At 30.2% G+C, this 12,543-nt stretch overlaps 1 protein-coding gene across 1 annotated transcript; it reads right to left on the bottom strand.

Moving 5' to 3' along the window:
- On the bottom strand, window positions 1-2,903 carry LOC122600670 (myb family transcription factor EFM). The gene is made up of 4 exons (XM_043773423.1): window positions 2,465-2,903; window positions 1,316-1,930; window positions 1,091-1,167; window positions 1-706 (listed from the first exon to the last, which is right to left on the bottom strand). The coding sequence occupies exons 1-4, from the start codon at window positions 2,682-2,684 to the stop codon at window positions 182-184; spliced, it is 1,437 nt and encodes a 478-aa protein (XP_043629358.1). The 5' UTR covers window positions 2,685-2,903; the 3' UTR covers window positions 1-181.
- Window positions 2,904-12,543: the final 9,640 nt, after the last annotated feature.

Below are 12,543 nucleotides of genomic sequence, written 5' to 3'. Positions count from 1 at the left end.
AAAAAAACATACAAATTGTGATTAGAAGAAAAACAAACAAACTTTCAGTTGCCATTATGCCATTTTTACCCCTTCATTCTATATCTAAAATTATAATAATTAATCTTATAGAAACATATATAAATATAATCAATCAAACTAGTACTAAATAATTAATTAGTTAAACAAGTAATAATCAACTCTAGAATTTTAGTGTTATCTCACTCCCATTGCTTTCTTCACATTCTTCCCTTAACATCAATGCCTTTGTTTCACCACCACTCTCCGCCTTCCAACTTCCGCCACTCTCCGACTTCCCATCCTCAATACTCTCTGACCGGTTTCCGCCAGTTGTGGTGGTGCCACCTCTTCCATTGGACTCTTGCAAGCTCTGTGTGGTTTGTGAAGAAGGCTTGTATATATGATTATTATGGTGGTGTAGTTGGTGATGTATATTTCCATTTCCATTTCCATTGCCATTGTTGTGGTGGTGGTGGTGAAGGGGCTGCGGTGGTGGCAAGACGGCGCTAGAGTAATATTCTTGTGGTGTACAGTAATGTGGGTTTGTATGAGCACCGTTGGGGTGTGTGGTGTAAAGGGTTTGTGCTCCGGTAGCCGTGGCATATTCTGGTGGGACCCATATCCCACCGAGAACCACCAACTGTGGTGCTGAGTTGCCGGTAGTTTGTGGGCTTGGACTCGGTCTTCTTGTATGAAGTCTATATTTCTGTAAAATGATATATAGAAACACAAATTAGATTAAAGGGTCTTAGGCTCTTAGGAGTATGTGAAGTGATTTATTAATCAAAAGGTAACAATTTCTTGTCTAGTATTAAACAAATTATAACTATATTGTAAATAAATAAAATGTAATGAGTAACAAAAATTTTGTAATAATAACAAAACATGAAAAACACAAAAAAGAAGTTTCTGTTAATTCTTTGTACTTTGTACGTACAACATAATACCATTGTCAGTTTTGCACAACACACATGGGAATAATATTAACGTACAAACACTTCATGCATGTTATATAAATATATAGATACATGTGTATGCATATGTATATATTTGTGTGTGTAAAGAGGAAGAGAGAGAGAGGAAGAAAGACCTGTAAATGACTTTTGACTTCATCATTGGTCAAACCATCAACTTTCATGAGCTCTCTGATTTGTTTAGGAGTTGCAACTGTAATAATGTTTCCAAAATTATGATTCAATGATTAATTCATGATTTAGGAAAACTATAAAACTTGAATAATAAATTATACGAGTACAAAATTATTTTCAAATTCTACTATAAATTATGGTTAGAAATTAATTGTATATATATTCACCTTGAGAGCCACCTAGCATTTGAAGAGCATTAACAAATCTCCGGTGGAGGTCCGGGGACCAGCACCGTCTTGTTTTCCTATGAGTTTGAGAGCTCGTGGTGGATCCGGTGGCAGTGGTGGTGGTGATGGTTGTTTGATTATCACTAACATCACCGTTAATACTGGCTTTAATAGAATTATTATCCCTTAAAGAACTCTTGTTATCTTCATGATCAACATCTTTTTCACCGGAAGAAAGTGCTAATTCTGGCAACCCTAGAGACTGATTTGGGCTTGATGAGGTCCTTTCTTTTGAGAATGGAAGAAATGCTCCACCATTTCTTTGTTTGGTGTTGAAGTTAATATCGGTTTCATTTGGTGTTGTCAATATTGTTGAATTTTGCCTGGCTTTTGCATGAATATTGTTATCGGTGGCAGCTGTGGTGGCGATGGTACAACTAGCTTGGCTCCATAGTTGAACAGAAGTCATCCAATTCGCCTTGTTATCGATGTTTGAAAGTGATGCTTTATCAGGGCCTTCTACGTTTGAATTTTTCATAGGTATGAATTCTTCAAGTACCGGAGAACCTTGATTCACACGGTATGTTTGTAATTGTTGTCTTGATGTCTCCATGGCTAACAAAAAAGGTAAATTTCAAATAAAGCTATACATAGTAGAATCGATCTTTTGTACATAAAAATCATCAAAGTTATAAAACTAGGTTTTGATTAAAATTAAAATTAGAACAAAGGCAAGTTTTAAATCATGCGTTACTTTAGAAAAATCTTAGGATATGAAAGATTATTAAAATATAAAGTTACATATGCACATATTTATAAAGCAAAAGACAAAGATTAGATAATCACATGTTATTAGTTTTAGGTTAGATCTTTTCCTAATAACCTACACATCTTGAATTTAGGATCTAGTTTATAAGTATTACTCAATGAAGATCAAAAGGTTGAATAGCATAAATTTCACATTTCATGTGTCTTTAAGTTATAACATGTATTAACTCAAGATATACCTTTTTGAAACTATATGTCCAAAAATATTAAAAAATACAAGTTTATAAATATGCATTAGAATTACATTGAATTGAAGATATAAGCATTAAAACCAAAAATGAAACTAAAATGAAGATAGAGATGATAATATGATATATGTACCATTTGTGAGGAGTTGCATGCAAAGAGGAAGTTCCCGTTTGAAAGCATCAATCTTGAGTCTTTCTTCTTCGAGTCGAGAAAGGAACTCTTCAAGCTTTTGTGTTGGATCATGTCCATTATTGTTGTTACTTATTTGTTGTTGATCATGACCAATTGTTTTCAAGAGCATGGAATGGTTATGGGGTTTGCATTCAAGACTTAACTCCGAAGCAGACACCATCGTTCTATACGTATAGTACGTACGTACGTATAATTTGAATCTTTTAAGTATGATCAAAAACAATAGTAGGAATTGAATAGGGTTTGTGTATATGCTGGAACAAAGATCAACAAGATAAGAAAGAGATTTATGTCCAACTTGTTATTTTTTTAAACTTTTTTTTTCTAGGGTTTGAAAAAACACTCAAGTAGGGAGAGAAAGAGAGTTGTTGTTTGTGAACACAAGGAGGATCAAGGGGGGGATCGTCTTCTTTTAAGGGGTGAGGTCTATGGAGAATAAAGGTGGAATTTGAGAGAGAGAGAGAGAGAGATTAGAGAGAAAAAAAAAAAAAGTAAAAGAAAAGAGGGAGAGATTAGATGGTAACTCTTTGCAAAGAACAAAGGCAAAATATGAAAGCTTTAGGTGGGATGAAAGAAGAGAAGAGAAGAGAAGGAATCATGGATTTTGTTTTTGTGGGGTCTTGCAATATATCTGAAGAGGATGCATGTCCCTCTATTTATCTATCTAATTAATTATACAATAGCTTTTAGTTCTAGCTAGATCCATATTCACAACATGTTATAGTTACTATATCATCTATTTATCTATCTAATTAATTATACTATTGTTTTCTTGAAAAAAAATGGACGAAAAGTTGATCATGCAATAGATTTTAAAGAAACGCTTCCAAAACAAAGATTAAAATGAGAGTAATATTCCTTGTTTCTAACATAAAACCTTGTAACATTGAGTTAATTATCCATTATATCATCTTTTTTTTGTTAAATAACTAACCTAACTACCTAAGCTAGATATACTCTCTATGTAATCTCATAAAGGGATAGATATATAAAAAAGAATATGGGATCTTTCCCAAAGGTCATGAAGAGAAAGAAGGTTTTGGGTAGAAAAAAAAAAGTTTAGCGCGGTTTAAGGTGAGAATGGTGATGGTGTGTGTGTGTGATTGTAAAAATGTAACATAAAAAAGAACTAATCAAATGTTAAAGATGATTATTCTTCTCCCTTTAACTTTTCTAAATGCATGTTTTTTACATTCCTCTTATCTATGCACCCAACAACATGCATTTCTATCCTTCTTATAAAGTTCACATATTTCCTTAATAACACCTTTCCAATACTCCTTCTTTACATACGAAAATCAAAATATACAATTAATAATATATTTATGTATGTCAAAATAAATGCCACTTTTGATATATATTCATGTAATCTACTGTTATTTCGCATTCACTATATATGTTTAAGTTTAAGTTTGACTAATGTAAACAAAAATATATTTATGTACGTCAAAATAAATGCCACTTTTGATATTTATATAAACAATTTCATTTTATATGTTTAACTTTAATATTTGAGTTTTTTCTTTTGTATTGAACTTTAACCGTAAAATATATTTATTTTATTATATAATACTTCATGAAAAACTATATCAATAAAAAAACATTTAAAAGAAAATTAAATCATATATATATATATATTATATCAAGTGTTACATAAGAAAACAAAATATTTACAGTCAAATCTGAAGAAAAAAAAACCCTTAAAAGAAATTAAAATAAGACATTTAAAATAAAATGAAAAAAGTATATAATTTTTTCAGTATTAAAATTTTTAGTGCTAACATAAATTGTAGCCTATTATTTGTACCGGCCTATTATTTTGTACCGGCCTGTTGAAACTTACTGGCATAAAAATTTTGGCAGAAATTACTGGTCAAAGGTCAAAAGGAGTTGTCGAAAGTTTGCCACAAATTACTAGGGATGAGCCGAAAATCCCAAGTCCCGAGTCCCGTCCCGATACCGTCTCGATCCCGGTACCGGGAAGTGGTACCGAGTCCCACGTGAGATCGGGACCGGTATTGAAATATGATGATTTTCGGGATTGGAACCGGGACGGGACCAGGAAAATCCCGCGAACAACGGGATTTCTCGGTACCGTCCCGATCCCGCCTTATTTGGGACCGGGACCGGTACCACGTTTTTGGATTTTTCGGAACCGGTACCGTCGATACCGGGACTGGTCCCATGCCCATCCTTACAAATTACACACTATGAGAGTATGAGGTCGTTAATATGGGCCTCACAAATACATATACTAGTTGTGTAAGCCCGAATTAGAGAAGTTCATGTATGACATATGCAACACTAGATCATATTTGACTAACTTTAACGTCTTGGTGACCCTAGTAAATTAACCGCCAAGCCCGAATAAGAGGATACACGGGTCAAAATGATTAATCTTATAAACAAGTATTTTTATCCGGATGTTGCCTCGGGAGAAAAAAAAAAAGAACTCTGGTGATAAAAGATAAAAAACATTAAGCTAGAAAACAAAATTTGCGTGACAAAAATTAAGAAAATAAAAGTTGTGGTCAAAAGTAAAGAAAATGAAACTTTGGTCATAATATTTAGAATTCAAAAATTATGTTGTTTAAGCAAATAAAAGAAAACACTCATAGCGAGACTTAAAAAAACAAATTTATGTGGAAAAAAGTACAAAAGTTAAGAAATTTATATCTTAAAACAAAGTTTGTCTGGCGAAAGTTTAAAAAACAAAAGTTATGTGGCAAAACGTAAAAGGGAAATTGTAAAAAAATAAAAGTTTTGTGGCAAAAGTTTAAAAAGTAAAACTTATGTTGTAAAAATACGTAAAAATAAACTTTGGATGTGAAAAGCTTTATGTGGTAAACTTTGGTGACAAAAGTTAAAAAATGTAAACTTCAAAACAAAATCCGTTAAATACCATTTTGTAACTATCGTTAGTTAGCTAAGCAACACTTAACAATCATTAAGTCCTTTAACTATTTTGGATGCTTTAGTGGGTTGTACCTTATACTTCAAAACAAACTCCGTTAAATACTCTTTTGTAAGTACCATTAGTTAACACTTAACAGTCGTTAAGTCCGTTAATTATGTTGGATGCTTTAGATGGTTGTACCTTATGCTAAAGAGGGTGTACTTTTAGCTACAGTAACACGTACCCCCTCACATTCCAAGTTTACTTTTTAGTATATATATATATATATATATGGGGAAGTGAGCATGGGGTTGTTTCCCATCTAAGCTTAGATGGGGAACCCCTCATATAAAAATATAATCATTCATCTAAGCTTAGATGGGGAACAACCCCATATATAATCATTCTAACACTTTCAAATTATTATATGTGTATTTTACTAACTTTTTTTTTCTATCTCAACTTTTAATTTTGTCACATGTTATAATCATATAGTTAAAAAAATTAATTAAGTGAATATATCATTTTCTTTTGATTAAAGCATTATCAATCATATTATGAAGATAACACAAATTGTGTTTCAAAGGAATTGAGGTATAACTTGTGACTCATGAGGATCATATACAATATATAGAAAAAAATAATAATATAGAGTGCAAACGAAACATATCATACGAGGTGAACGTCAGATACTGAAGCACTTATAGGGCTCCCAATGGAGATTGTCAGTAACCTCCCGTTATTGTTACGTTAACATATTTCTATTGGAACACGTGCCACTATAATGAACCTCATTACTTTCTCATAACTAATTTCCTTTTTTAAAGTTATACACATACATCCACAGACATTTATAAAAAACATGGAAAAAAAACTATTAGAGTACAAAGGATGTCATATAAGGCCGAATAGAATGAACACTCAGGCCTTTTTATTTTTTAACAGTACCTATTTGAATCCTACCCTTAAATTACACATATGTATGGAATGTAACTCAGGATTTTTGAAAAACTTTCACATAATTCACCGCTACAAATATAGGAATATATTTTAACAATACCTAGTCGATGATGGTTAACGTACAAATCTTGAATTATGGTAAATGAGATTTTTATATAAACACACAACTAAAACTTTCATATTTACCGACAACCATATTTTGTTAGAATAAATATGATTCAGTTCAAGTGATAATATTCACCAGATGATCTCGTAGAACCTGTAAAGGCATTAAAACATAGTTGTCATTAATTTCGGGTTCCTAAAACAAGATGATTGAGTTATAATGGGATTTGTAATTCGGCTGTAACTTGATGCACAAATTTAGTGAGAAGAGACACCCGAATTTTAGGGGAGAATTAGTGAAAAGATTAACCTTAATTAACTTAGGGTTTATGACTCTATATTTATAATGAGAATATTTACACATTCAACCCCTTTGGTGTTTAATGTGTGCATCGTTAGTCCTCTTAATTACAATCACCTAATGAGAAACCATATACTATATCTTTAAAAGTAAACAATTAGTGACGGTCACATTAACATGATTCCAACATATTTAATCCAGATCCGTCTGTTTAACGAAAGATTTTTAACTGATACTAGCGGTCCCTAAAAATGGACTATCTAGTTTTTCTAACAGATGTTTTGACGAAGAAACTATTTACGGCAGCTTTCTATATTATTTAAAATAGTACATATCTAACTGAATTATACTACGATAGTTTATCTATCGTATGTGTCATAGTGCGATCAAGACTTTTATGTACAAATTAGTAAAGAAATAAATTTAAAACTGGTATTTGAAACTTACTTAGATTAAATAAGTTTATATTGGGAGCTAGCTAGGCATATACTGAGACATTCTATTATTTTTAAAAACCAGTAAAAGTAGGTGATATATATATATATATATATATATTCAGACCGGTGTTCGTATCAACTAATAATCCACCATTCAACTTTTCAAGGTCCGAAAGTATGCATAATTGTATGTGACAGGCTGAACAATTATAATTGTTTTTTAATTGAAATACCATATGTTAAATTATTAAATAAATGGTTTAAATATTAAAAGAATCTATTTTTGCCCCTAAGGAAGGAATATCTGAATTCGAATTCTACGCCTCTAATTTAAGGATCACAAAAGCTTCTATAAATACTCGATCTCTTCGAGTAAATCTTTATAAATTAATAATGTTAGAACTAAGATATTTTATTAATTTAATAGGTTATTATTTTATCGAGTGTTGATTTCCACTAACCTTTTAAGTTGAATGTGAACACGTTATTAATTTTATTGAGATATTAATTTATAAAGTATTAGTTTATAGTTTATAAAGGTTGACTATACTAATTAATTAGTTAACACATTTTTGAAATTATTTTCTTTACAAATTAAATTTATCTATTGTTTATATATATAGAAGCTCAAAATGTAAAAAAAAGATGCATGGTACATTTTACCTAGCTGGTGTTTTTTTCTTTCTAAAGTTGAATCATCAAATTAAAAGTTTTTCTAATAATACTCATTTACGTTTGATAAAAAGCTACCATATATTTATGATAAAACATACTTAAATAAATTTTAAAAAATGAATGTATATTAAACTTTCTAAAAATTTATGGTTGTATTTTTTTTTATTAATATAGAAAGATGAAAACGAAATATTATTTTAAGGGAACACAAAAATCCACAAAGGTTAAAAAGGAGGGAACCTATCTTTGTTATACTTAAAAGAAGATTAAAGAAGGGATCTTCTGCAATACCAAACTTTAGTGAAGTGGGAAGGAAGGTATTGAAGATACTCTTTTTGCATTTCATTAAACTATTGACCCGTATTGATATATAAAACACTTTAAATAATATCATGCATATTATAAAATTTTGATGATAAGAAAAACTAAATATTAATTTAAAAACAAATTATATTGCTAAAATATGTATATTATCAACCGATAAGATTAGTTTCAAATTATGAGTTATTTTAACTTATTTCTAATATGAAAGTTGTATGTTGAGTGGTTATTTGAAAACCAATATGTTTAGAAATGTGTTAAACAAAATCAGAGAACTAATTATTTATTATGGGTAATTTTTTTGGATAATCCGTTATTTTTTTTAGTGGAACCCAATTTCAATTAAGCTTCAAGTAAATGGTTTAGTTATGTGTCATGCAATTAACAAATGTAAGGTTAACTCATCTAGTAAAAGCTTTTATTTTTTCTATTTTAGTAGTGAGAGAGAGATATGTAAAAGTTAATTTTAATAATTTTGAGTTTTTTGAAAAATAAAATAGAAAAGATCACAAGTTTCAAGATAATAAAAATTCGGATCTTGGGTTAGGATCCATTTTTTTTTATCGAGCGTAGACCAAAGACGCCCTTTTTCGCAAGGTATCTTTATCACCTTCAATTTTTTATAAAAGAACTTAGATCCAAGCGCCAATACTTTTTTTAAAACAATATTATACCATAAATTTAGTAGTAGCAAGAAAATATAATTAAGGAAAGGCAGGTACTATTTGTTTTCTTTCATTTTTGAGTCTTTGTTAGCGACGACAAAAAGGAGTTGGTTTTGTTGATAATACGGGAAAAATATCATATATTAAAGTTAGCCTTGGTTACAAACACTAGTCTATTCCAAACAGAGTGAGCCCTGCTCACCCGGTCTATGCACATCGCTTTCTTCTTCAGATTGGCGGCTTATATTTAAACGGAAAGAAAAATGTAACTATATTATAAGAGTCTTACATCGACTTAGATATACTATTTGTATGGAATGGACATGACTCATGAGGATGTCAAATCGTTAGATTGACCATTTGGCTCCACCAATTCCCAGCCCACATTCGACTTTCCTCAATATCTCCAACGTACTCCAAGTACCTTTTGTTTGAGTTTCTTGTATTGCCGGAAATTTGACACCCTCATTAACTATCAATTCATTGAATCATTAGTTTGTAAATGATTCATTTGATTTTAATAAACTACTCATTTAGAAAGAATTATTCAAAAAATTACTAATAAAATAATTTACACCTTAACTTTATTTTACTAATTTACATTTTAAACTTTTATCTTCTAAAATAGTTTTAATACCACTTATATATCAATTACATGTATATAACTAACCTACACCACTTGACGTTGTCACCACCACCAATAATCACCACCATCACAATTAATCGTCGTCATCGTTGCAGCATTACAGGGTACCGTGGTAGTTGGATATATATTACTGTAATTCATAACTTCATTTGGCCGGATCCAATCAAAACCCGACTCACATTAATATATAACTTGATTTAGCGGGAAAATATATATATATATAGGTTGGATATTATAAAACAAGTATTAAAATAAATAAGACAAGATCTTCACGCTTAGATCATCGTTAAATTGATACACGAAGATTCACGAAGCAATTGATACACGGTGATTTTCATGATGTACGGTGATTTTCAATAAAGAGAAACCTATTGTTTTATGTGTTTTATTTTAATACTTGTTTTATTTTACCTAAAATTTATATATATATATATATAATAAAAGAAGAAGATAAAATGTAGTAAGTCCTAGTAGTAGAATCAAACAAATTAACACCTTTTCCTTGAAAACAAAAGGAGAAAGATGAGTGAGAATCTAATTCCTCCATATGAGAGAGTAAAAATGATGGATGAAAGTTGGTCACTTTCTATAATCTGTCTTCTCCTACAAGACTACAAGCCTTACCTTTTCTCAAGATTCTCTTCTGAAGACCAACTTTATAATATATACGTATGTTTGAATATAGGGATATATATACATGTTACATGTATAAATCGACATGTATAATATGTATTTGTGTGTATTCTAATCCATCCACTAGCTTTACCTAAACCCAATTATTTTCTATAAAAATAACTTCTTACCGTTGCTTAAATGTGGCGTTAGAAAAATAACTGAAACCGGCTATGAGAAAAAAAACTCAGTTAGGCCGCTAAATCTGAGTTGAAAAAAAAAACTCACTTTTTTTGAATAATCTGAACAGGAAAATCATCTTAGTATCTACTTAAATGTGCAAGAGAGGGATGTTCTACTAAATGTATAACGTTTTGCAATATCATAGAATGATCATATACCATGTGATATTCATGTTCTTCTATTTTGACTAAAGTTCAAAAAATAAAATTTATTCGGTATTTCAAATAATTTAGCAACCAATTAAAATGTCCTATTAGTTTAAAAAAGCTATTCATAAATCCATCTTTCTAGCAAATATCCAAATCAAGTGAACCTTAATTTGTCACTACTGAACCTAAATGTGACAAACTGCTCTTCTCCATCATTTTTATTTGAGGAATTGAAGTAGTTGGATTGGATGTTGTGCAGTGGTTACAAATCCTTTGCACATGGAAATGTTGGATTTAAGGAACATTTTTTTTTCTTTATTGATTTCGATCATTTGGTACCATTGATCAATACTTTTTGAGCCGAGAAAAGAGTTTCACAAAACAAGAAAACACTACATTTTAGTTGAAGCTAAATAATAAAGGTATGTTGTGTAGCCTTTTGGTTATTGCTACATTGCAAAATGCAAACGTTTAATATATAATCTTTTTATTTTACAATATATTAACTCTGTTTTAAGTAGGCTTCCATAAATTTGATCATCAATAAGGCATTTGGGCCTTGCATTTAAATCAAACTCAAGTTGACTTAGTGGTCAGACGACCTGCTATCTTTACAAGAGATCTCTGATTTGAACTTTCATAGGTTACTATCTTGGGGATAATTAACCAATATCGAAAACAGTTATGGTGATATACAAATTAAAATTCAAACTTTTGAGTCAAAAACTTATTTTCTGCTACACATGAATAGAGAGAACCTCTTTAATTTGGACATCAAATGAAAATATCTATCCATTTAATCACTTTATCTACTCATTATTTAATGTTAAAAAAACAAACTACCACTTAGACTCTTATATATATTTATGGAAAGTGATATTCGTACCACAAAATTTGATAAATTAACTACTATTATGTATTACATACTTGTACAGTATGCTATAAAACATGTACAGTGTGATAAATGCGTTAAAACTTGTTGTATGATTATCACTTCTCTATATTTATATGTTCACATAGTTTGAGTGGGAGATATACAAATGTACTTTATATACTAGACAGAAAATCAAAGGAAAGTTTAGAAAAACGGATAGCTCTTGGTGAAGTTGTCCATATATTGAGATGTGGACGACACATGAAGTACGTAAATTTAACATGTAACTACTTTTATTAACTCTTTCTACTAATTTACTGTTAAAAAAAACTCTTTCTAATTTGAAAGTAAGAAACCAAAATGATACTCCTTACATTCCATAATAAGTGTCTTAATTATTTTAAATATTTAAAGTCTTTATTTATAAATTTTAACTTTAAATATTTTAGTTTTGTTATATAAAATTTAACAAAAGTTATATCATTTGAAATTATTTTAAAACATATCAATTTATATTACTTTCATCAATTATTATCTAACAAAGAAAATTAATTAAGATTAAAGTTATAAAAATTAAAAATTTAAAACATAGACACTTATAACGAGACAGATGAGGTATTTTTATATAAGGGACAAAGTACGATATTTAATGCATGAGTTACAAAATGGGATAGCGGAATGGGAATTTTGGTTGCTTTTGAGTTTTGATTAGTATGTTAGAAAAAGAAATTTTTTAACGTGTATGCATATGATATGGGGGCAGAGATTCTCTGGATGTAGTGACACGTGTCACATGTGATATTCCCTTCTTACCAATCCCATATCTTTACTCCTTCTGAATATCCCCTTTGTCTGCTTCCTGTCTAAACTCCAAATATTCCCTTCTTTTTCTCTTTTCCAATTTACCCTTTCACCGTATTAAATTAAACACATCCATATGGTATTTTTGATGTAATTACCTACGGTATAAAACGATCCAACACGTATATGTCAAAACATCAAATTTTATATCTACATTAAAAAATCAAAGTTAGTGTTCTGTTGGGGTGTTAGACGTTTTACCAATCGATCATAGACCAACTGATATCGTTATCATGTGACCACGTGAGCTCATAAGGCGAATATTGCAAGGTCA

This window comes from Erigeron canadensis, chromosome 5, assembly GCF_010389155.1.
Source record: "Erigeron canadensis isolate Cc75 chromosome 5, C_canadensis_v1, whole genome shotgun sequence".
Lineage (NCBI taxonomy): Eukaryota > Viridiplantae > Streptophyta > Magnoliopsida > Asterales > Asteraceae > Erigeron > Erigeron canadensis.
Note: the sequence above shows the minus strand (reverse complement) of the source record. Positions and strands in the feature narration are given on the sequence as shown.